The sequence below is a fragment of the Chlamydotis macqueenii genome, chromosome 13, assembly GCF_036417535.1.
Source record: "Chlamydotis macqueenii isolate bChlMac1 chromosome 13, bChlMac1.mat, whole genome shotgun sequence".
Lineage (NCBI taxonomy): Eukaryota > Metazoa > Chordata > Aves > Otidiformes > Otididae > Chlamydotis > Chlamydotis macqueenii.
In genome coordinates this window covers 1749403-1775797 of record NC_141568.1, presented here as the reverse complement: position 1 = coordinate 1775797, position 26395 = coordinate 1749403, and the positions used below count along the sequence as shown (strand labels likewise).

General features: G+C 44.1%; 1 protein-coding gene across 10 annotated transcripts in view; it reads right to left on the bottom strand.

The window, feature by feature from the left end:
• GALNS (galactosamine (N-acetyl)-6-sulfatase) overlaps positions 1-26395 on the bottom strand; it is a 49368-nt gene that overhangs the window by 12958 nt on the left and 10015 nt on the right. For 9 of the 10 annotated variants that reach the window (XR_015260069.1, XR_015260070.1, XR_015260071.1 and 6 more), the window contains exons 7-12: positions 26160-26287; positions 25334-25473; positions 24029-24132; positions 17773-17909; positions 15230-15332; positions 7180-7301 (exon numbers count right to left, since the gene is read on the bottom strand). Coding sequence is in view for 4 of the 10 variants with exons in the window: in XM_086758494.1 (XP_086614620.1) it covers positions 7180-7301; positions 15230-15332; positions 17773-17909; positions 24029-24132; positions 25334-25473; positions 26160-26287 (734 nt within the window). In the remaining 6 variants the exon portion in view is untranslated. Of the gene's footprint in view, positions 1-104; positions 179-7179; positions 7302-15229; positions 15333-17772; positions 17910-24028; positions 24133-25333; positions 25474-26159; positions 26288-26395 lie in introns of all 10 variants that reach the window. The other variant, XM_086758497.1, reaches the window with a different exon arrangement.

Genomic DNA, 26395 nt, shown 5'->3' with positions numbered 1-26395 from the left:
TGAGACAAAATCTACACGAGTGCCTTTAATCTGTATGTAAGATGGAGATAATTACTTCACGGTAACCAGTCTGAGTTGTTAATGGAGCTGGGAACCTCTCTTACCCTTACGTGAGTCCCATCACTTCCCTGAATGGGTACGCAGGACTGGGCTGCGAGGGCAGGGTTTGCTACTGTCTCTGTTCCAAAAAAAAAAAAAAAGAGATTATATTATCGATACAGGTGTCTGGGCATTATTGTCTGCCTGAAGATGCAGGCCTCGCTGCCTCCGGGGCATGCTGTGTTTTGTATTCCAGTTCAACAATCCTGCGGAAGGAGAGCTGGGAATAGCGCTGGAAGAATGAGAGGGTGAGCAGGTGGTGTTGTGAGGAGTTTGCTAAAAGAGATCCCCCAGCGCACATGAAATTATTCCACGCTCAGAGCGAGGGAACGGAGTGGACAAAGTCCGGGGTCATTACACTAATTGACACTTTACCTCTGGGAAGTCTCTGGAGATCCAATCAGGGCTGGATTGCCAGCGCAGGGTCCCAGGCACAGGTGTGGCCTGCGCTTCCTTCATTTAGCATAATTGTGCCTCCGCAATCTGTTCCCATCTCCTCCCTGGCCACACAGCTCCAGTGTAACCTGCTCTGCTATTAACCCCACCATGCCCTACGCTGAAACACAGGGTTGGAAGGAGGAGGGTTTGCGCTGCGCTCTGCTTTTGGTTTAACCTTGCAATCGTCCATCTTTCGCCTTCAGGTCTGCCAGCATCCCGAGCTGTATGGACCGGGAGAGGGCAATCCTCTGCCATCATAAATACGCCCCCAAATCTATCAGAACCAGAGCAAATTAAAGAGCATTTTCAGCATTTTTTAAAAAATCTAGATCTTGATGTTTTATACCTCGTCCTGATGATTCATACACGAGCACAGCGCAGTCTGTCTATCCTGGGAGTGACAGGACAGCGTTATTATTGAGAGGAACCTAACAAAATGGGTGTTACACAGTGTGCTTCACAGAAACCTGACAGTGGGCTCTTAATGGCAGCTGTCAGACTGACAGCAGGTTTTACCTGCACATGACGCACATGAAGTTATGGGAAGAGCAGAAAACTTGGCTAATGATTTGTATATTTTACTTCCATCTCCACTGGAATTATTTTAATTAAAACCATTATTTTTAATTGTGAAATACACCCAGATTCAGGTAGTTTGATTTTATCTGTTATCAGTGCTTTGAGGCTGCTCAGCACTGTAGTATCCAAGTCTCGATCTTGTCCTATTATTCAGTCTTCTGCAGCTCCTCTCTTCTATTACCAAGTTTATTTGCAATTTAAAGTCCGCACGATTCATGGGGCAGACAACCAGTTTGGGGCTCTGCTGCTGAAACATGGCAACTTGCAGTTACTGGAGAGACTCACAGGGCCAAAGAAAAACAAAGACGGAACCAAAAGGGTGGCCCGTACCCCAATTCACCTCCCTGGTCCAGCAGAATCTGTGGATCCCAGATGCAAATACATCCAGAGGCATGCGGGGCATGTGGCCAGTCTGCCACACAAATATTCGGAGTATTAAAGATGCCTCTCACCTGTGTAGATTCTCTAACGGTGTCCATGGCCTTCCTTGCAGCTAGGAGATGTGACAGCGATGATCCTCTACCTGGTCACATATTTTGATGGAAGTTGTAACTCTCCAGCTTCCAGAATTCTGCCTTTCTGCTGGATTTCATCATGAGCGACCACAGCATTGAAATGGCAGAGGGGATAAAGGCAGCGTGACTACATAAAGCCTTAATTTGACCAAATAACAACTATCCATCTCATCCTCCTGCTAGTTGCTTCAGTGGTACTTCTGAATCATAATTTAAGCGATGCGTTCTTCAGTCTGCTCTGAGGCTGTGGCACTGCGTGGACCCATCTCTGAAGATGTCCGTTTCAAACTGTATTTTGCATTTTTGAAACTGGTTCATATGGCTTTTTACTTGAATATTCCTTTTTATACAGCATCAGTCTAGACAGTTACTCATCAAAATACCTGCAGGCTGCTGGTCTGCCACGATTAAACAAGTTACAGGTTGATCAGACAGCGTGCCACAACGCGGAGCGCTGATCCTGGACTGGGCAAAGAACTGAGTTGAGATAAGAGAGATGAGCTTGCCTCTGTTTTTAGGCTAGTGACTGTCCTCCACAGTCGATGCTGGATGTTTTTCACTGGCATCGCTGAGGCTCTTTTCCCACAGCTCTCCACAGTTTCCACAGCCATAGTGTTCCTCAGTGCCACCTCTCCTGTGGCACCAGCTAATTCGCCCCCGCAGTGCAGCCGGTGCCATTTGCTTCTTTTTCAAAAAGATGAGGAGTCAGCATCACCCCTGGGCAAGATTCTGGCTGTTACGCACATTTTTTACCCTGTTTTGCACCTTCTCTTTTCTCCACAGAGAGGTTCCTGCCCTGATCAGTAGGGTGAGACTGGCAACATTTCTATCAGATCCTTTCCCCTTCCCTTCAGGAGCTTCTTCCCTTATTTTCTGGCTCCATAACCAGTGCAATTACCTCTCTGATGATTTCCTGGATTTTCCATCTGCTCAAAATAGGCACTTGTGAGCTCTCTTGTTAATTAATGTGTTCTAAAATCATTATGTTCATCAGCCAAGCCTTATCTCTTCCATTTTCTCCGTAATAGTAAAATCGATTGCCCTAAGTAAAACACAGGTATTTTGGCGTTCACAATTTAGCAAACTCAGTTCTGAACAGAGTTGCTCAAAGCAGAACTCGCTGCTAACCCGGAGTATCAACAAGGCGTGAGCAGGCTGCACTCACTCGTTATTAAGGCTTTGCACCTCTGGCTCAAACTGACAGAACTGCAGCGATTTCTGCTATAAGTTGTTTTTGCAGCTTTGGCGTTTGACTCAAAACACGCTTTCTACTCCAGTCTGCACTGGGTATTTTAACTGTATTTTAAGCTGTGCCAGCTTTTGCTATACATTATTCCTTGTGTTCTTCCTGACTGGCGATGAAGTATTTTAGTAAAGGCAGTATAAACAGTAATCTGTGACTTGGGTAATAAAACTGACCACCAGTTGTGAAGATGTTACCAACAGATAATTTTACTGCATTTGTCACGTATGGTTTGAACGGAGAAACAAGTTCCCTAAGTGGGACTCAGTGGACACACAACACCCCAAACATAACAAAATTTAGGAAAGAAAAAGACCTATCAGATCTTGTAGTTGTGCATTCTGATAAATTTGGTGACAAAGGCACCCCACAGTTTGAGTGGATTTATAGGAAGCAAAACCCCCTAGTAATTGCATCTAGGGAGGAAAGAAAATACTGCTTAAACTTAGAGAAACGCTTCTGCTTTGTGTGCTGCCTAACACACAATCTTAGAGTTGAGAGCTATAAAAAAAAAAGAAAGAGATATTTTCTATCTCACAGCCTACACAGATCTAGTCAATCTCTTGCATGACAAAAGATGCAGACGGTTGACTTCTCACTACACAAGGACCAGATAACAAGGTAACTCTTACTTACGTAAGTGCAGTTACATTACCATTTTTGGCAACCAAAGGAAAGATTATTTACCAGTAACCACTCTTATTTGAAATATATTGCCCATATCTACGCTGGTGTTGCAGGTGTTATTGCAAACTCCTCTCCAAATGCCACTTTTGCCTCACCAGTACCTGCAGGCGTGTTCATGCACTACCTCATCCTGCAGCCATACAAACGTTGAGCTTGTCCTGTGGCACCAAGCTTCGCTCAACGCTAGGACGCCAGAGTCCTGCAGCTCTCAGGAGAGTCCTCCTCTTCCCAGGAAAGAGGATGCTATTGCTGTGCACGTCAGTCCTGAAGGTCAACTACGGGACAGGGATCTTGCTCCATCCAGCCCATCAATGTGATGATGTGAATATGACACCACCTGGGCAAGTTCAGGCAGTGTAGGAACTCCTAACATGCATTTGGCACTGCTATGAATCCCAGCTAACAAAACGCAAAGTCTGAGGCTGTGGGATTGTCTGGGGGTGAAGTTCCAGTCCAGACTGAGAACCATCAGTAATCATCTTTCGAGGCGAAGGGGGCAAACCCAACCATGTCTCTGGACAGAAGCTGCGGTACAGGAGGCAGTCCAGCCAAAACCAGAGGCACAACAGCCGGAAGGAACAGTCACAGCCCTGGTGGGAGAGCCTGTTCCCAGAGCCAGACGTGTGGAGAGATGCATGGGCAGCCTTACACGAAGGGGAACATAAGTGCAGGGTGCCATATGGCTCCGAACTGCCAGACATGTCCTCAACATGATGACAGGACCTGCCTGTAATTGCCTGACCAGTTTTTCCACTGCATGAAAAGTGCTCCTGTGGGAGATAAGCTTTTGCTGATACTGTTTGCAGGCAGGCTCCAGGAAATTCAGTCAGCTGCGTCAGGAAGAGGAAAGGACTTGTCCTGCTTCACCACGAAACCCAGGGGACTGAAAACTTCACATGCTGCCTCTAGATCTTGGAGGACTTGCATCTTCAGTGATCCCTTCAGCAGGCAGTTCTCCAGCGAAGATATAAAAGGCTAATCCTCAGGTTCTGAGATGAACTGAAGGCGTAGCCTTGAAAAAGTCTCTTAGTGCCATGCACTACCTCGTGTGCACAATGTCACGACCCAAAGGCATTACAGATGAGGCTGCCTGACCGTAAGCACCCTGCAAGTCACGAGTGTTGCCGCAGTTCACTGAGCTGACTGATTTCTAGGATGCCCTGGCTCTGAGATCCCCTAGGACCCTAGAAGGAGCCCAAATATATAAGCAGAAAATCTTTCTGCAGGTACCTGTGATGCCTGGACTTCACGCACAGCAATGAAATCTCTTACTGGTGGTTTTGCATGTGACCCTCCAAACTAACACAAATCAAGAGATATGGCAGATTATTAAAATAATTTCAGGGAGAAAGCTGCATTAAAATAAGGAATAAGTGAAATAAAAAATGAGCAAAAGCAGGCAGAGAGAACAAGGCAGTGTGCCATGCTACTTCTTCACAGCAGCAGAAAAATGAATAAAACCCAGTACAGATTTAACAAAGCTAAGTGGTAAAAGTAAAACATACAAAAGAGGGAAAGGTACCAATAAAACAGGAGTGTAATGCAAATTTTTCTAAATGCTTTGGCAACATAATGATGCACCAGAAAAGCCAACCTGGTGACAGAGCTAAACGATACTCCCTGTTCCTCCAGGGCGGCAGGAAGGTGAACGGAGGAGCACGGCCAAGACGGACTGTGAACACACACAGACCTCACGCTGGAGCACGAGCGATACGAGCACACCCAGCGTGAACGGACAGACAGATGCAGGCTTGGAGGAGAATGCTGGATCCCCTTCTGAGAAACGTTAGTGTCAGGACTCCCCACAGGCTGTCTGCCAAGGGGGATAATTAAGCTAAATAAAAATACACAACAGTAACAGCTCCACAAATGAGGATAATTTAATTACCATGTGCAATATAGGAGACCCACTTCCCATGAGTTTTCCATTGTGACCAGAGAGGAGGCAACAGAAGCAGAACACAGTGCAGAAAGGAAGATTAATTTACTAAAAAGAGGCTTTCTGTTAGGGTCTGCATATTAAACAACATCACAGCTTTCCATAATCGCGTCATAATCTTGCCATAAAATTTAATCAAAGCAACAGCTTGTGAACGTCCAAAAATCAATGGAACCATGTGAGAAATCATTGCAGATGTGACACTGGAATTTATTTCAATGCTCAATCAATGGTGGTTGTAAGGAGCATCTAAGGAACATGGAAGCAGTGTCCTGCAAAAACCTAGTAGGGAAGAGCTCCTTTCCCTCAAATTCAGAGGAATCGCGAACAGGAGGCAAACTACAGTTCACTGAATACTACCCATTTGTTTGACTTTTGGAAAAAGAGGTCATTTCTATCCACTCCTCTTCCTAAAATAAAGCAGTTGTTAAACCAAACAGGGCACAGTCTCATCTGGAATCTCAGCCCAGTAGCACAGTTTCACTGAGCTGAATTCAAAATAAGAGAGTGGCAGATTTGCTTTATTCGTTAGCGCTGAAACGCAATAGAGAGCGAGAGCTAACGTGCTGGGCTTCAGAAGAGCTTTATACGCCGCATAATGCACCTCTAGGGTGCTCGTCTGTTAAGTGAGAGAGAAGTGAAAATATTTTTCCTCCCCTCCTCTCTCCAGTGAAAATACTTAGTGGACAGCACAGGCTCGGTTCTTTTGAAAGTCACGAGCGAGCGTATCCACTCAATTATTTAAAACAGTTGAGGAATTGCAGTCCCGTCAGCTCAGAAAACATCCCTCTGTTAAAGCTGCTGCACAAAACCGTTTCTGTGCAGGCAGTCACAGTAGCAGTAGTTTTCTCTTTATTTATTTCCACATTCTTCAAGTCGGAGCCACCGGTGAGACACAAGGCCGCGTGCCCCCATTTGCAGCTTGTTTTGCCGCAGGGTAAAATTCTGTCAGTAGAAGGAAGGAGGGAGGGAGGTGGGGACGCCTTGGGAGCTGTTTTGGAGGTGGCAGGTTTATACATGGGCTGTGCTGGCTGATGACTACATAAATCCTTACAGAAATCTCTCAGGGCATGGTGTGTGCCGGAGATAAATATTACAATAGCAGGTTTATAGGAAAATGGATTCGGACAGCCAGGAGAGTCCTAGGATGGAACAGGAATGGGTAGAAAGTCCTCCTGCTGAAGACCTTCTGGAGAAGCTCCTTTAGCAGAGGCTAGGAGGTTGGAAAGTTACCGTGTTTGCCTTCCACAGATGCCAATGCACAGAGGAAAAACACGGCGGAGTATGCAAAGATCACTAGACGTTTCTTCCCTACTTCCAAAATGCAGAGAATCACAGCTCCAATGCACACGCTCGCCAGTACGACTGCTTTATTCCACAGCCGCCCTGCACTCAGTCCTCTCCTGTCCAAAAGTGTGCATTTTGCCTCCTCTGCAGGTGGATGTAGGACACAGAACAAGAACCGGCCTGAGGAGTCGAGCTATAGACACGTGTGCATCCGTCTAACCTGACCATTTGAAAACAAAGGTTTGTTCCTTTCTTTTTGCTACTCTCACCAGTAATGGCTTTCTGGGACAGTTTTCAAGCAGATTGCAAGAAACAGCTACCAAGGCAAATGAATTATACAAAACACACACTGACAAGGCTGAGAGTTTTCATTCCTTTGTTAACTGGCTTACCTTAATGGGTACTTCTCCCCAGGGTCCCTGCCCAGGTGGAAAAGCAGCGGCAGAGTAGTGTGCTCCTCCTGCGTATGTGTTGTCACTCCAGAGACATTCTGCCCTGGACAAAAATCAACGCCCTGCAGCAAAGAGGAGAGAGGTCATCAAGGGGGGAATCAAGAGAGGAAGCAAAATTTTAGCTGATGCCACTTTCTTCAGCACTTTGTTCCAACATACCCGCAAACCCCAGAGTTATTTTAAACTGAGCCCGCTTCAGTCTGCAAAATGGGGTAAAACAAGGTGACAGTGCTGGCATTGCACTGATATAAAAGCTGGAGCAGGCCTTACATTTTTGCCTTATAAAAAAATAATCTCTATAAAATATTCATGAAAATGAAATGGCAAAACAAGAGGCAGAGGTGAGACCATTTAATCATAAGAATTCTGCACGTGGAAATTATCTTCTCTCTTCGATTTCTACAGCTTTGAAACACACAGAGCGGATCGGATCACTTGGCATATCTGATTGAAAAGCAACAGTCCCAGGAGAGACATCCAGCCCAACCAAGGGGCATCACCCTGAGAGGCGATGGGCACCCGCTAGCCTCCCTGAAACTGGAAGACCTGGAGGATCTGTTTCACTGAAAACAAAGCAAATCCAGTTAATTTTAAAGAAATTGGTGCATTTGTTGATCTGATTCATAGCAAGTTGGTATTGAGGGAACGACAGTGGGGCTGAAAGAACTGTATTAAGTCTGGAGATGTTCCTGTCACTATCATTCAGGTCAGAAGCTGGGATTTTCCCGGCAGTGGGTATGAAGGGTAGGAGTGCTGGCGCTCTCCCTTTGCTAGCAGCGATGGGTTAAAGTGCTCGCTGGCCAGCCAGCCGCCTGTGAGCGCGTCCAGGGCCGGAGCTCTCCACATCTACCCTTGCACATCTTGCCAGGCCTCCGGTTATTAGCCAGGTGTCGAGCCTCTTAATCACCTAGAGCCTGGCCCGCAGTCCTGAGGGCGAGCAGAACCCATTTAAGCCCTGGGAACAGGAAAAAATGCAAAGCGCTAATTTCCCCAAACAGCAAATAAAGCAGGGGGCTCTATAGACCAGCAAGGACTAGCACCAAATGGACTTGTTAAAGCTGGGTTTTACAATTCCAGCTAACACGCTGCGCTCCTCACAATACCTCAAAACGCCCCGAGACACGGACAGAGACATGGAGGGAAGGTAAATGGGAATATTTCAATGGAGGTGGGAAAGCAGCTGTAGCATTTGCTTATAAAACAAACAAACTGAAAAGGCTCTCTACAGATGTGGGGAGGGTTTGATTGGCAAACAATTTTCTAAAAATATCCTGTGTTTTTAATGGGCAGCTGGTCAGTGGAGCAGTTAATATTCTGCTTTTCAATAAAGCAAGAAGTTTAGAAGCCCATGAAATCCCATTTATCTGCACAGAGCTATAGATTCCTGAATCACTGACTGGAAAAATAAGAGAGTTGCTTGATAGGTTGTAGTGGCCTACCAATAATGGACTTTAAGTGGATACAAAAATGATTGACCTTTCCACCTTGTGATGCCACAGGCCTCCGAAACACACAGGGGAAAATAGATTTTTTTTTTTTTTTTTTCCCCCAAAGGAACAGTTAATGAAAAGTTATCAAAGCCTACATAACATCCAAATTATAATTTGGATGCAAATCAAACAACCAATTTAATTAAGAGCCTGCTAATTGGTACAATGCTCCTCGGCTGCAAATGCTTTAGTCTGAAAGATTTTGGTCTCTTGGGTATTTATTTATACGTTGCTCTGTTTACATTTTATCTTTTGTTTCTCATAAAATCCTTGTAGCTTAGACTCCAGATCACAGCCCAGGCTATGTCCCAAAGACTCCCAAAAAGAAAATGCTGTGGCAACTTCCCTGGTGCCACTAGCCACAAGCTATCTGTCTTTCCGCTCTCAGCACTCAATGCCCTCTTCAAGTGTAGTCTATTGGGGAAAAATAAAATAAATAAATAAATAAAAGCATACCATTTTACGACATTGATAAATAACTCTCTTAAAATGTGGCTGAAACTACCCTTTCAATTTCTAGGGCCTTTCAACTTTATCTCCACAAATAAAATTGACTATTATTATTTTTATGTACTGTGTGACTGCCAACATTCAACCTACAGAAAGAGCTTAAAATATTTTCTATCTGCTCAACAACAAATGAGCAAAAAGAGGTAAAATTATACCCTCACACCCTGATGATTGTCCAGCATCACGGTAACAAATACGCTACAGATACAGGCGGAGGAGCCTAGTCTTCTGTCCCTTAACTTACCATTCTTAATTCTGTGTAATTTTTTTTTTTTTGTAAGTCAAAGCATTTTCAGTTGTCAGGATGGAAAGAGAAAAATCAGCTATACCAGTGAGAACTGGAAGTCTGGGATCCCCAAGTCTGGATTGCTTTTCTTTTCTGGAGCAAAACCAGTATAAATTAAACCTGCTTGAGATTTGAGAAGTAATTAAAGACGAGACAATCCACACTCTGGAGCATCTGGACAATGCCTCTGGTTGCTTGGAAAGCATGCAAATTTGGTGACGCGTGGTGCTGGGGCAGAGGGACATGCCAAAACCCCTTGTGTGTGTCTTGGAAGGGAGAGAAGGAGCTGCCCCCCTGAGCTGACAACATGCCCCGTGGACCCCAAGAACACTGCAGGCTTTAACAATAAATACAAACGTGCCAAATTCTCAGCTGGAGTAAAAGCCGCGTTGTTCCAGCTGCAGAGGAGCTCCCATTATTTACACTGACAAGGGACCGGCTTCAGCTCCCCAGCACTGCCAACAGGATGGCAACCTCACCCCAAAAATAAAGTCACATTATGTGAGAGAAGAGCAAAGAGGCAGCTATGCCTGCCCTATGCACCATGCATGTGTTTTGCACCGCTGCGCAGACCTGTTTGCTGTAGGAGAAATTCCAGGAATTCTTTTTTATTAAAAAAAAAAACAACCTAACAAACCAAATATTTCCTGCACATCAGGCAAACCTTTCAGTGAGCAGGCCTTTCTGCCCTTCTCCCCAGCAATCGCGTAACCTGGACTGTTCTTCCGTTTCGAAGATCTAGCGACTAATGGTTGCGCGGCTTATGCTTTAATTTCCAGAGCAAATGGACCACAGATGCTATGTCAATATCGACATGAGACAAATACAGCCGGTTGCCAGTTTGGGCGCTCCGCCAAGCGATGGAATCACCGCTTGTGTTAACGTAAGCCCTGTGGCAATTCGTCACCCCGGTGCTATCCCAGATCCCTCCGACTTGACAAGCGGCTGCGGATTTTGATAGCGGCGCGGCAAATCTGGGGTCTGCCTCCTGGTCATGTCTCCTCATTCCACCACACAAAACCCCAGAGCAACAAAACTGTATTAATATTGGAAGGAGAAAAGAACAGCAGCTAATCAAAGCCAGGAACGGTGTTTCTTGCTGTTCGCTATAGTATGGGTACGTGGTCATTCCCACTCTCCTGGCTGTTCCCAAACTGGAGCTCTGAATGACCAGACACCTGAAAGTATGACTGCCAAGCTTCAACCCCGTTGAACAAAAATTGCTTCTAATGTGTTAACTGTCTGGAAGGACCCCAGAAGACAGGCAGATCAGCGAGCCTCCAGCCGCTGTCAAGCAGAAGCGATCAATGGCTAGCTCATACGCTCAGAGGACCACAATCAAATGTCATTATTTGTGAGGTTCTACTTGACTTCACATCCCCCTTGCAGAAAAGGCTCTTATCGATCCCTTCACATGGAGGAGAAGGGCAATCAGACAGGCTGCGGCAGGAATAACCCCTTTGGCATTTTACGTTAAAACAATGGGGTCTTCTGGCAGGCGCCTCCACCAATCACTTAAAGACACCGCAGCTCGCATGAAAAGCCTCTGAAGACTACTAACAAGATAGTAAGCTGACAGCAGAAAGGTTGATGCTATCAGCCACCCTCCAATGAACCAAAGGGTGTTTTCCACATTTTTGTCCTAATTATTTTTTTTCCCTTCTTGCATCACTGCTCACAGAGGGCACAAGAACTATTCTCTGCTGGACAGTCGCTTTGGCAGGCAAAGAGAAGGAAATTTCCTTTCTCCTGCTAGCTCATACTCCTCCCTCCTCTATGCAGCATTAAATTAGGCAATACCTGAAGGACTTGCTAGCTACTCAGATAAATCCATACAGAATACCCATTTTTTCCCCTCCTTTCAGACCTCTCCTTCCAAACAAGGAAGATGAAATGTACCTCTCCCTTCAGTCCAGTGGACAAAATAACTCACAACAATGCAGACACCGAGCGTTTGTATTTTAGGAATGGGAAGCTGTGGGCACCAGCAGCAATAAAACAGAAATTCTCCTGCACTTTGCAATCCAATTCAAACACGGTGATGAACAAGCATGACTTATAGGCGAAAAGGATGGATGAAGAGCAACAAGACCAGTATTTTACAACAGACTAACACTAAAAGTCCTGCGTGTTATGCCATAGGAGAGAGGGACCTCCCCAGGTTTATCCCTAGTTCTTACTTCTGCTACACTTACCACTGCTGATTTTTGCTACAAGAAGAAAGGTGATCAATGATGGTGGAAGAGCTTATGCGCTGGTATCCACCAGTCCTAGAGCAATGGGGACTCAGCACTTGTGCAGGGGGAAGATTCCTCTCCCTCTACCAAACTATCTAAAAATCTCTTACTATTTAAAAGTATAAACATATTTTTTTTCAAATAAAGTTTCCTTTCATCTACCCCTGTCCCATTTATCACCTCTTGAATGTCAGAGGTGTCAAACTGTGTAAACAGGAGACACCTATATGAAAGGAGATCGAAGCCAAGTAAGCATCCTATGCAATCTGCAGGAAAAATGTCCCCCAGAGCGCTTACTCTCACCTGCTTCTCTTGAGTGAGCCTTCCCTTTATGCTTTCAAGAGACTAACCATTCAAGAACGCAAGTTACCAAGTAATCAAGTGAAGCCAGCAGAAACGACAGCATCAAGGTATCCTCCAGCACTGAGAGAGACTACAAGAATTTATGAGGAGTCAGACTGGAAAAAAAAACTGCTTGGGGGTTAAAAAACAAATAAACAAACAAAAAAATAGAAAGAAGAGAGCAGCGCACTTCATCTTTGTGAAAGATGACAAATTCTAATCCCAGGCCATAAGGCAGACGATGCAGACCCGTAAGGGCATGTTAACGTCATGGGAGTCTGAGACGACTGCAGACCTGTGTAGGGCTTGCATGGGATCTTTCCAGGGTAAATATTCCAAGTGCCATATGGAGAGAAGCATTCGTATCCCTGTTCTGCTTTCCTAGGCTTTGCTTTCTGCAAGCTGCGTCTCTCCGGTACATTTTTATTTGTATATACATACTTTATGACTTAACTAACTTATACCGCGTTCAAAAACACAGCTTTCCAGGTTAGAGGCCAAAATTGCACACATTCTTTCTAGCTAATCCTGAAAGACCTGGTAGTCCTAAACAGACCCAGGACACGCACCAATTTCACATTTTCCAGTGTCAACACGAAAATGCAGTTCTGGCTGCTTTAATGATATAATCTCATCTAAAAGTCAAACAAAAATGCACAGAGTGGGGATTAAAAACAGCGCAAGTTTTCTGTATCAGTGATTCCCACACTGTCAATTAACAAGGGAATTTTGAAAGCGAAAGGAGGATTGGCTAAAACGTGCCATGTATCTGTCAAAGTAATGAGATACTCAACTACCCATAAAACAAACCTCTTAAAAATTTGCAGACAGCTGTTTTGACACATCTGGCCAACTTCAGATCTCTTTCAAAAGGATGATGTGCCAACCAGATATGTCTGTTTATTCCAGGTCTGAGTTTGGACCTTCAGACAGAAAAAGCTTCACATTTGAAAGTTTAATAAATCTTCACACTGAATTCACAATAAGGTAAGGACTCATGCTGAAGATCGTACAATTAACAAGGCCTCATTAGCTCAAGTTCTGCTGGGATGGCAAATCAAACTTATCGAACAGCAAACGTGCCAGGAGTCAGAATTCCTAATGCCACCCACGTGCATGTATTTAAATGTGTTTTTCAAATGAAATCAGGAAACAAATTGGCCTTTTTGAATCTGGCAGCAAAACTGTAGTCCAATATCAATACAGCTGAGAACAGCAGTCACTGAAAGAGGCAACTGTGTCATAAGATGAGGGTAAAAAACTCCTAAAACAGGACTCAGAACTGTGAAACTGTTCTACATTCTGATTTATTTCTATTTTTAAACTTGCAAGGCTTGTAATTAATGGCTCGAGGACATGAGGAGAATTGGAACAAATCTCAGCCTCGGCTTCCTCTGCATGTTGTTAATGGCTAGTCTGTCCACTAACGCGCTCCAATTTTACCCACATCAACCTCACGCAATACGAGCTGCAGGACAGCAAGTGAATTTTTAATCTTCTCTCTGATGTACAGTATAATTGCTGACTTTTATCAGACAGTAGTTAAACAAAGACTTTGAAAAAAATAAATATTCCTTAATTGCACAACTGCCACTGCTCACAGTAGGAGAGCCTTTGAGATGAGTAACTGGTCCCCATTATCACAGCTACACACATACTCAGACATGTACAAATAAGTTTAGATCAATGTAGACGTTTATTTATTTCCCAACTAGGTGTGTAACTGTGTGTATGTGCTTATATTACAAGGGAGAGCAGTTATTTATGGGCGACATTACCTTCCACGTACACGGGAAAAGCACGCCTCTGAGCCTGTTCACATACCCGCACACACGTACGGACAAGCTCCCAGCGCCTCTTGCGCGGGGAAAATCCTCCACGCTGTGCCACGTGTGATATATGGGCTTTACTTGCACACTAACCTAGACAAACACATTATCTCATTTTCACTGTATAGAATTAGCATTGAGACAGCGTGCAATGCATTTCTGGAGCCAACTTTCCTTTCCTTCTTACTCCCTGTAAAACAGAAACTTTGACTCCCGGAGCATTACAGTCTTCAGCAGACAAACGCACATATTTACAGCCCTGAATGTAAACTACTCCCTTGGAACTGACGTTTCCTTCTACCCCCAGGACATCTCAATGAAAGAAACCACGCACTTTTATACCCACAAATGTCATCAGCGCTTATTTCTGCACCTGTGATGCCTTGAGGACCCACCAAGTTTAAAAAAAAAAAAAAAAGACACACACACAAAAAAAAAGCATACAAACAAACAGTCCCTCCCCAATACCAGCCTGCTGTCAAAATTGCTGAGAGCTGTGCCATAATGCATTTAGTTCATCTCTAAAGGTATAATCAGCGAGGCACATGTGTGAACCTGCCATTCAAGAAATGCCCCAGAGTTTAGCATCCAAGTCTGAGGCAAGAAGGATACAAAAGAAGAAAAATAATAGTGCTTAACATCCAATTGTGAGAAGGATCAGCCAGGAAATTACAAAAGCTGTGCCTATTTGGCAAATAAAAATGTAAAACATCTTACAGTGTGATACGGGCTCGCAAGAGTGCTGATAATAGATTAAACACATGTACTCTACTGTTTTCAACAACTGCTGTTCTTTCCACTGTGCGGTTCTTATGGCTTTCCTTTTCCCTTTCAAGGAAAAAAACAAAACAAAACAAAAACCAACCAACAAACCCATCCTATTCCATTTAAATAGTTCAGGGCACCAGGTCTTTCGTACTAGAAATTGAGAGACACATGATGAATTCAGCATCGGACTCCAGACTTTGTGGGGGTACACATGAAAGCTCAGAATTCAGCAGGGAAAGAAGTCTAATATAAAGGGGCATTAAGTACTGATTAAAGGGAGCACCTTTAACCTCAGAACAGCTCAGACTTCGCTTGTTTTCCTCTGCTTGTCTCCAGCTCCAGCGGAAGGGTGCTGTGCCATCAGCCCCCTCAGATTTTGCAGCAGATCTGGTGGCTCTTAAGAGGTTATGAATACAAGGCTGGCTTGCAAGCGCACAGCGACATTCTCCAATTTAAAACTCTGCTTTAAAGGATTATTTTTCCCCAGGAGAATGAATGAGACCAGGGTGCAGGCTGGTGTCCTGTTACCTTGCTATACTCCTCCCAGGAGTTGCTCCAGGTCCAGTAGTGAGCCTTGTAAAGCCCGACTCTCACCGCCATCATCTCGTTGCCACGATAATAGAATATGGGCCTGAGAAGGAGAGCAAAGCCGCATGAGAAACGTCAACGCGCCGGGTCCAGGCAGCCACCGCCGCAGCAGCCTCGCTGATAAGGGAGACAAACACTTTAATGGCGTCTGACTTCCGATTCGGCTATCAGTCAGAAACAGGCTGCCTCCTAATAGTCTCCGCTGCAAGGTTTTCAATTAACATTTTTTAAAGTGTTCATCAAGTTGAGAGCTCACAGGGTGCAAGAATGAAACATTATACAGCCTGGCTGCCAGTGACTGTTAATCCTTGAACTATCAGACCCTGTTATTTCCTATAAAGCGTGCCGATTTAAACACCAAATGTCTCAGAAATGGCATGTGCGTGTGTGCGTGAGAATCGGGGATTCACCGAGTATGTGATGCTCAGTCTCCTGCTTACGGCAGCACCAAGCTGTGTGCCGTTAATGTCACACGGACAGGGTGGCCAGGGCGGACACCAGATGCTGGCCTGTTCTGGATGCCATCTCAGAAAAGCTCCATATGGAAAAACTTGGCAGCCAGACACACTTTATTTTTAACTCCTGTCCATTTTCTTTCCCCAAATCTCCCTTTGCATCATCTAAACACACCACGGAAAACTGCAGTTTTTTTCCTGGAGGCTTTCCTAATTAAAAATACATTTGATAACTGCACCTCACTCGGGGCACTTGGTCTGCACCCATGTACACGCGCTATCCTTTCCTGTGTATGCCAGCAAGGTTCCTAACAGTCCCTAAATGCAAGATAAGATTAAAATCTCCACATCTGAATGTCAGGAGTGGCTTTGGATGTCTTCTATTTTAAAATTGTAGCCTCCCCTGCAGGTTCCTTGCACAAACAATGAGTCTTTCTCCTTTGTCCCCAGGAACTGCCCGTGAACAAAGGGGCAACGCTGCTGCCTGCCCGCAGAGCCCACTCCTGCATCCTCACTGCACCTGAAACAGGTGAAATAAGGCAGCTTGAGAGATCTGCCAAAACGCAGAACCTGATCTAAACCAGTTCCAGTAACAAAACAAAAAGCCCAAACAAATATGCCACAAAATATGACAGTCTGCCTTTTCCTTGCCATAACACTCACTATTTGACAAGCTATTATGTGCCCCTTTGATCAAAGGTGTGTAGGTTATTATTGTTGTTGTTTTGTTAAAATAGTATTTTCCATTTTTGAAAGAGGATTACAGCTTGTCCTCAAAATTCTGCTATTAGCTATTTCTTTTTTCCCCATTTAATTTTTCCTTTTTAAGCTTAGAAGAACACAAAAACTGTAGCTCCTGGAAAGTTTTCGGGGGCTGTGGAAACTGTGACCTGCTCAGGTCTGGGGAAAAAACCAAAACCAAAACCAACCAAACAAAAAAATACAACAACAACAAAAAACAACAACAACAACAAAAAAAACCAAACAAGAAGAGGGAAAAAAAACAAACCAGGAAGAAAAAAAAAAGAAGGGAAAAAAAGCCATAGTGCATTTTCAGTGACTGCTACTGTAACACAAACAGCATTAGTTCCAAAGCACTGGTGACTGCAAATTTTCTTTTAAAACAACAAAGAAGCTTTACAAACTTTCAGAAGTGAAGATGGAATAGGCCATGTTTGAGGAATATGCAACGCCGCACGTCAGCCACTGGCTGAGCTCTCAGGTAATACCGTACGCAATGCTGTTGCTTAACAGGCACAAAAGCAATTTGAGGGAACAAAGGCTCACATCCAATGCAGAAAATAACTCAAATACAATTTCCATACGTATGTTTCCTTGCTACCTCACAGACAAAGATTACGCCTGTATTCAGATTTCCTGGGCTGCCAAATTTCTCAAAATCACAACAAGACTTCTCCTGACCTCCAACCCTTCCGATGAGAGAGCCAATGATATTTGCTGTCAAATCTTAGCGCCTGTACCCAAAGCTGACAGCACTGCCCCATGCCCATAAAGATCCCAGTCTTTAACCCACATCTATTCTTGCAAAAGCACCCACGGAACCAGGACCCTGGGAGGAGGTGGGCTTCCAGATCACCCGCAGCAGCCCAGCCTTACCTCCGACCTCTCTCAAGCAGGGGCTACAAAGACCCAGCATACTCTTGGATGTTTTTCCAGTAATAAATAATGTATTCTCTCCTACCCAGGCTACAGTTTTCAGGCTTTTATCTCCCCTACTGCCATATGTTGTTCCAGGGATCCCTGCTAACCTCCTGACATTTTCATCTGTCCCCAGACTCCACTGTATGGCAACATGCCACATGTCAGGAAATCCCACCTCTGCTTGCACCACCAGCGCATTAACACATCGCGTAAAGCTCTGGCGCTGCCCTGCCTCACTGAGCAGGAGCAAAGATGCATCAATTCCGTTCATAAAATATTTCTGTGAACGTGGTTTAAAAAATAACCCCAACTCTGGCATCGCTTCGGTCTAGAGGCACGGGTCGGAGCTGCGGGCTCATAACGAACCTGTCAATTAGCTTGCCCTGCAAGATGGCAGGTAAAAGGTCGATGCCGTCAATCTGTCTGTCACTGGGAGGCTGCAGTCCCGCCAGGGAGAGGCTGGTGGTGAAGAGATCCATCACGTTGCCCAGCTGTTGACTGACCTGCAAAATCAACAGAAATGCATTTGCAAAAAAGACATTCAGCAAAAGCCAAACGAAATGAGGCTGGTTGCCACCAAAGCAGGAGTACTGCTTCCTGAACCTCCTTCTCTGCTAAGCATCTTTTGAAAATATCTCCCTTTATGGTGCTGCAGTCACCAGCAAACCTCCTATTAAAATAATAAAGGAAAGGAGATGATCCACATTTCTCCACTTCCAGAGAGCATTTGTGCTTTGACTCATTTTTTCATTTTCCTCTCACTTCTCTATGTATCCACTTTACAGGAGCACATTTTCACAGAGTTCAAATTCCAAGTCATTTGTGGATTGAAAAATCAGCACTTAAAACAAGGGGGAAAAAAAGAAGTCTTTGATTTGTTCCCTCACCAGGTCATCTCCAGAGTCCAGAATACCCTGAGAGAGTTCCCAGAAAGCACAAGGATAGATGGATAATAACACAAAGAGCTCGATGACTTCATCTGCAAACCATTTCCAACAATTCACGAACTGTGAAGTTGTGGTATTTTTAGTATATATTTTAATAAGGGAGAAAAACATCTGGTTTTGGCTCCAACAGAGATATGCAAGCTTTCTCTCCCTCCTCCTTCCCTGTTTTGTTTTTTTTTTTTTTTCTTCCTTAATTGGAAGCCATACGTATCTCTCTGGTCTTAATTATTTATATTTTAGCAACCTTAAAAGTCTGTTCTGATTGAGTCTTCCTGAATCTTTGCTCCCACTCTGCTTGCGGTCCGCTACAGTTATCTGCTGTTATGATATTTAATTAGCCAGCGAGACACTAAATTGAAGCAGATACATTCAAATGAAGAGCAAGACTGTTTTGCACCAGGATGTACCAGCACCAGATGCGACGTGAAAAGAGCCTTTTCAGCCATACCACTTGTTTGGAGATAAGCAGCCATCTGATACAAGCCCACATCTGTAAGTACAGAAGCACTTTCTGACTGAAATCCAAAAGTTCTAACAGCAGCCTTGAGAACGTCAGTGTGAACATTACGATGCTGGGACTATCAAAGACTTTTTATCTCTGAATCCTCTTTCTACACACAAACAGGCCCCTAGCCTGCAAGCCGACAATAATTATTTAAATACGACAACAAATGATAACATGATAAATGAATTTTTGTGAGATGCTGGCTCTAGCAAAAGAAAACTGAAGGGAAAATGCTATTTTTGCCGGGACACTAAGCCTTTTATTAAGAGACTGGGCTGAAAAAAGTGAACACAAAGAAAGAATTAAGAAGTTTAAAAAAAATAAAAAAGAAACTGGAGAAAGCAACACGCAGGGGACTGATTGCAAGTTTAACATTACAATATCACATTACTTGATTACAGTAATTTCAAATTTTAATGGCTTTCATTCATCAAAAGCTGCTGGCAGGAACACGAAATATTAAAGCTGCATGCAAGAATACTGCTGCAACTCTTAAGAAGAAGTCAAAGTGCAAAGCTCTAAGCACAAGAGGAAGCCTGACCATGGAAACGCTTGCCCAGGAAAGCAGTTGGATCAACAGATCTTGCAGAAGGTCTTGGACGTTTGAGGTTAATTCTTCCTCACGGACATCGCTGCGGCAAGCAGCCTGCAAGAGGTCATGCTCAGCCTGTCCTTGTAGGCAGTGACAGAGACAAGCCCGCAAACCCCTCACAAAAAGCAGATGTATGCACAAAGTTCCCTCTCTACATGAGGAAAGGATGGGGATCTCCTGATACGCAGCTCTGGAGAAGGAAACAGAACTGACCCTCCGATGGGGTAACCCTGCCTCTTGCATTTGGGAAGCACGGAACCAAAGCCAGCTGTGTCCTCCACAGGATTAGCTGTGGCAGGCTGCACTGCGTGCTCCTCGGACCGTCCCCTTGCAACAGGCTCTTCTCTGGTCTCAGATGTGCACTCAAAAAGGACTGACATTAAAAAATAAAAATCAACAGTATACACACGTTCAAAAAAAACCCCCAAACCATCAGCTCACTCCTAGCAGAGCTGGACAGCCTCGGGAGCCACTGGCACTGGGAACGCCACACTCCCTCTGAAGCCAAAGGGGATTACAAGCGCTCAGCATCTTGGCAAAGATGCTCAGTCCCTTGCAGGCTCATCTGCTGGCTAATTTACCCCGAGCATGCCTTCGGAGAGCTGCGGGGTCAGCAGAACACCATATGCAGAGCTCAGAGTCTAATAAGGAGGAGGTCTGGCGCACGCCTGCTCCCTGCCAACTGCTACGTCAGGAGCGGGCGGGCAAACTGGGGTGGCTGAGACTTTTGGTAATTAGGTCTCTCTCAATTTATAGGGCAAATCCAAAAGTCACTTTTCTTCTTGTCGCTCCGTTCCCTCGCCTCAATCTTTTGATAACAGCCAGCAAGAGGCAATCACTGACCTGAGACTCGTGCCTCTAATATCACCTAATTTATACATCGCGTTGCGACAATCCTGTGGGGCCACCGCGGTCTGCTTGTGCTGCCCCTTATTAACCATAGCCAGACGTAGATGACTCTCTTTAATCATCCAATTACATTTCTGCTCTCAGACAACATTTTTCCATGAAGCAGAGAAAACTTCTTAAGGAAATTAAATGCCCATGCCACAGCCACTTGGATTTATCTGTGCTCTGCAGCACCACATTGAAGGAGGGAGGGGAAAAAAAAGGTTAATATTTATATAAAACTTTGAAGTATTTTCAGAGAAAAATAAAAAATTACCATTTTCTCCTGTCAACAGTGCTCTTTCATTCTAGTTGCCTTTCCCATTTCTTTTTTTTTTCTTTTTAAGAAAAGAAAAAGAAAAATCCAGAGAGGGCAACAGCCCAGAGAAAATAAATAATATATAAAAAAGAGTGAGATCAGATATTGCTCGTATCAGTGAGAAACAGCCGGTATTACGCACGTAAGAACGGATTCTTCCCCCCCTCCTTCCTCCCCCTCTTTTTAATAAACTCTCAGTATACACATAACGTCTTTAAGAAAATGAAATCCTTTTGCTGTGGGCCACGTCGCTAGAAGAAATAGTCACCACTGCTGTTATCAGTGCTTTCAAGCTTTAACTCTGAATCAAAGGCGACAATTAATAAAGTCGCCCCCGCCAGGAATGGAAAGGAGGAAAGCTAAATATTTGAAACTGGGTGAACAAATGTCAGGGTGTTTTTAAATAAAATCCTTTTACAGTTATCACAGCGAGCAGACCTGATATCCCTGTCTAATTCAATTTCAATTTGCGCCCCATGGGAGATAGTGAAGAAAAGGTTGCAATGCTGTCTTTGGGTTGATATGTTCTTTTCTCCTTCAGGAAGCAGGCACGAGAGAGGAAAGGGAGGAGGGTGAGGGAAGAGAGGAGGAGGATTCAAATACCAACAGAATATGATTCTTTCTCTCTCTTTTTTTTTTTTTTTCCCCCAGCTGGATCCTTCCAGAAGGCAGATGTGATGTGGGGAATGCTGAAATGCCGATTTGTTGTGAATTCACCTGGAAAACTTAGCTGAGGAGGAAACTGCAGAAAGGCTGTTTGTGTGTGAATAAATATTCCTGATGGGGGACCAGAATTAACTGAACGTCGATGCCAAGAGCAACATGCATTCCCGAGGCATCCTTCTCCCCCAAAAACTGCAAATCAGCCAACTGCAGCAATTACCCTAACCTCTATCAGTGTTCTGTCAAGTGTTCACAATCCTGCCACCTAACTTCTTTTGTTTAAATAAAAAAGTACTCCTTTATTTAAGCAAACAAATGTACCCCTTAATAGAAACAAAACCCCCAATCCTGTATATCGATAAGATATCAATAAACTGCCAGATCCCATCAGCAGGATGAGCCTTCCACCCAATAACTGGATTTCACTGGCCAGAGACACAAGTCCTCTTTTTTCTGGCTGCAGTTGTGCCAGCTGAAGTGGTCACTGGCCCTCTCTGCCTGCTCCTCAAAACATCCACGGCTGGAAAGGAACAACCATCGCACGGGGAGAGACCCCAGCGCAGCAAGGAGGAGCAGACCCGTCAGCTTTGTGCTTGGCACTCCTGAGAAGCTCTTTGCTCCCACTCTAGTCCAGGGCTCCCAAGCCTTTGTTTCCTTCAGCTCTTTTGAAAAGAAAGAGCAATGAGAGACTTTGAAGCTGTTTTCCCACATTTTACAGCTACTTGGACCGCACAGGACTTAGGCTGACTAGTTTAAACTCACAGTCAAGAAGATTCTGAAGCTACAGACTCTGTAAGATGCAGAAAAGAAGCCGAAAATGTGCTAGCAAAGATGTGTCTCTTCCCTTTCTGTGTCAGTGAAAAAGGCAATTATGAAGCAATAACCACAGGCCAACGTCGCGTGAGCTGTATTACACAGAAGCAATGCCAAACCTCTCACCTGCGGTCAGTGCTGCTGTGGGTACCAGTGCTGGAGCCTCGATGGCAAGAATACAAGCAGAAAAGACATATGAGTAGCTATCACAGGTTTACTTATCAGTAGCATCATACGGGGGTCTAATTCAGAGCAAAGCAGCACATCGTAGGGGCAGAGCTCAGAACTGGCTTCTCAGGGTACCTGAGAACATCTGGGGGTGTAACACCTGCGTGTGCAGACACTGGGCAGGCAGTAGCGTGAACTGGAACCCAGGATAGGAAGGATTTAAAATTAAGGACGCGCTTAAGTGCCAAGGATGACAGCAGCAGCGATGCAGGAGAGGATTTTTGGGCACACATCTGCCCAATAAACACTCTCTCCAGCTCGCTGAGCACGCGTGGGCTCATGACAGTACGGCGTCGGTCAGTCGCCTTCCTATGCAAACACGTTAACTCCGCACAGAAATGACCGCTCACAGGAATTCAAACAGCAGCTTCCACTGTGGCCTCAAGCAGGAAGCCATGCATCACACCGGGCTACTGAGAACGTTTCGCACCACAGAAAGCTTCACTGCTGTGCGACATGCAAAAGACTACCTGGGAGAGGGGTCCCAGCCAGTTCCAGTTAGAAAATAAGCAGGCATAGTGATTTCTCTACTCATGTTTTCAATTATCCTCAAAGTTACTACAATGGAAAGAATTTCTGAATTTGGTATTTACTTGTCCCCATTTCTAGAGCATGTTTACTTTTAGCACATTATTCAGTTTGGACATGGAAAACAAAACAGTCAGCTTCAGTTTCATGTTCTCGTATGCTAGCCCAAGGCTGTTGTACTTGGCTTCTAAAGGCTTTATGGAAATGTTTAAAATTAAACAAAAAGACTGTTTTCATTTCAAATTAAAGAAATAATAAAACATCCCTAGCAGGTTTTGTGAACTCTTTAAAAATGATGAAACCAAACTACCCTCCTGCCCTCAGCTGTAGATCTAAGCTATCTGTTGGCTTCCTCCTAAACGTAAACGATAAATTATCATTATCCTGACTCAATTAAACCACTGAAAAGGAATGCAACTTTGAAAAATATTTTATTTATGAATAGTTTGCAGTCCTAAGCACAGTGCCCAGTTAATGAATTATCACTCTCTTCAGGGATGAGAGATGCTCGCAAAGGGGAGGGAATCTGTATTATTTAGTGAACCCTGCCTGTCGAAGAACTGATTGCATCTTTCTTTAATGAGAACTGGGACAAGAGAGGCTGGTAGTGCCACTGGAGGGTTATTTTGAAATGATCCTATCTGAGTTTGTGTACAGGCAGGAAAGAGCAATAGTTTGGTATCTAGATCTCCCCAAGCGGAACTTTTATCAACACCAAAGCGAGAGCTGTGATATTTCAGGGCACAGAGAGCGTGTGTGGGCTACACACTCCTGCTCCAGACTGGGACACACATTAGCAATGTCTCTATTCTGCAATTTGTTCAAAAACGTAACCCACTAAAAATACTGTGGTCCAAAAGAGTAAGGGGTTTAAATAGAGCAGGAAGACAAAAAGACCAGAGTGCCTGGTGCTCACAGAAGTGTTGCTCGTAGACACTCTAGATGCAAATTTGCAATAATGAACAAGAATGGCGTCATTCTCTAGGGACAGCATTCAGCTCCTTATTTAGACAAGTGTCTGGACTGACAAGCCGGGCATGGTAAAAGTCTGATCTGCAGCCCACTGAATCCAGCAAGAACCACTCCATTCACTTCAGTCCACTTAAGACCGACCAGAAACGCTCGAAGCAGGTACTCACCCCTCCCGCGGGTATGCGTCCGGGCCACCAAGCAATAGCTGGCTCCCTCATGCCACCTTCAAAGGTGGTTTGTTTGCCACACAGAAAACGACCATTGCTTCCTCCTAGAGAGAGAAAAGCAGCCATCAAACCCACAATACGCCAATATCATATTTCAAAGTGACACCGTCAACTAGGAAATTTTTAGGCTAGTTTTACATGAATTTTCATTTCTGCATGAATGCTTCTTCAAACATGTCCAGAACTGTTCTGGTTCGTTTTGTTTTTTGTTTTGGTTTTTTTTTTTCTTGTTTTATTTGTTTGTTGTGTTGGGTTTTTTTAAAAGATTCCCTTATGGTGAAATTTTAGGAGTGTCTTTTCAGGTCAGGGAGAAAGTGACAGTTAAACACAACTTGCTATCAACCAAACAAAAGAACCCCAAAACACAAGAAAATACTTCGCTGGCATTTTCCTTCCCTTTAAGGATGTTAACTGCTGTTTGTAACTAAAGGAAATTTGACACTTTCAGCCAGAAATAGTATTTTTTTTCATAATCCTTTTAAAGTACCAGAGCAGTATTAGATGCAGATACGAGAATGAGAAAAATAATCATGCATTCCCTGAATGTTCACTCTCAGAGACAGCAAATGCGCTGCAGGAATGCCTGGGTTTTTAACTCAGCCTTGCTGAGGACCAAACAGGGAGGTCCTGTGACTGATTCCAGGTCACACAAAGTCAAACACAGCAGCTCAGCTGAAATCAGAACTCAGGATACTCCCTGCTCTGTGGTCCAATAACCACGAGACAGCCTGCCTCCAAACAGAAGACAGCGGGTTATAAAATCAATTTGCAATTACTCTGTTTGAGAGAAACAATCATTTAAACAAAAGAAAACTTGTGAAGTAACAGAAATGCTTTTTCTTTTTGCTGTTTTTCATGAGAGCTAAAGAACAAGGGACTCCTGAACTCTCTGTAATTACTCAGAAAGTTCAAATATGCATTTGGCACATGGAGAGTAAACACTCTGCTAAGTTATTGCACCTGGTCCTGAAGAAACTAAAAAATATTCAACCCCTGACAGTGGAGTCCAAAGTGGAAACGCACACAGGTGAACAGCCACACAGGGTTAGGCCAAGAGTCCATTTAGCCAAGGATAAAGTGACCAGAAGTAATGAGCATAAGCTAAGTCTAAACGTAAATATGCTGAATTCTGAGGCTTCTCCTAACTGCACAAGCGAAAACCCCAGGTACAGGTCTCTCTGCCCCTCTGGACATGGGGATTTAAGCCTTGATTTCAAAACCCCAGGTTGTTCATCCGAGACTCACCTTCTTTAGGAGCTGAAATGAGAGCAGCCCCATTGTCAGAGGTGAAAAACACAAAAGTGTTCTCACTGATACCCAGCTTCTGGAGATGTTTTAGGATTTTTCCAATGCTATCATCAATTTCTCGCACAGCATCCCCATATCTGAGGCAAAACATTAAAGGCAGCAAAAGAGGATAAGTGTTACACAGCATAACGCACTGCAATCAGCCACAATGCTTTTAGTGGATGCAAATTATACCCGTGCTGTACTTCTTTTATGCATCAGGTACTACAACAAAGTTTGATTATTGCAAACTCCTACCTGCAGAGAGCAACCTCTCTTGGGTATTAAGAGTCAGAATTTGTTCAGATGTGAGCCACTCTTGGAGAGAGATCAGCAACCTTTGCCTCCTGTAAATTGTGTTTTTCATGCATGCTTTTCTACTTGCTGGTCTGATTTACAGGCTTTTAAAACAGGCACTAATCATACAAAAGCTTTCCAAAAAATTGTCTGTGCCACATACAGCACTTCATTACTCACACTACTGGCAAAGGAGCTTAGACTCCCCCTTCTCCCCCATTTTAGTCACATGATTTTCATTTCAGATTATAGCAAAATTACTAAAGAACAATCCAAACAAAGTCCTCACTAACTATAACTAACGTATTTCAGCACACGCATACACTTTTGAGAAATGATCTATATACTTGGATCTAATAAACATTGCTTAGGTTTTCTGTTTCTGCAGCATGAGGTATTAATGAAAAAAACAAAACAAAACAAAACAAAAACAAAACAAACAAAAAAAAAAACCAACAAAACCAACACCCACAAAAACCAGACTTACAGTCCTCTCTGACTAGTGCCCAGGAAATGTTTGGAGGCATAAACAGGAGCATGCGTAGCATCAATTGCCCAGTATAAAAAGAATGGTTGCTGGCTGGCCTGCTGCTTGCTAATAAAATCGAGAGCTTCCTGTAAACAACAATAAAAATGAGTTTAATGGAATCATCCTCTGCCATCTAAGTCTCTCCAAAAAAAGAAGCATAAAGTCACTGCAGCTTAGAAACCAGTATTAAAATA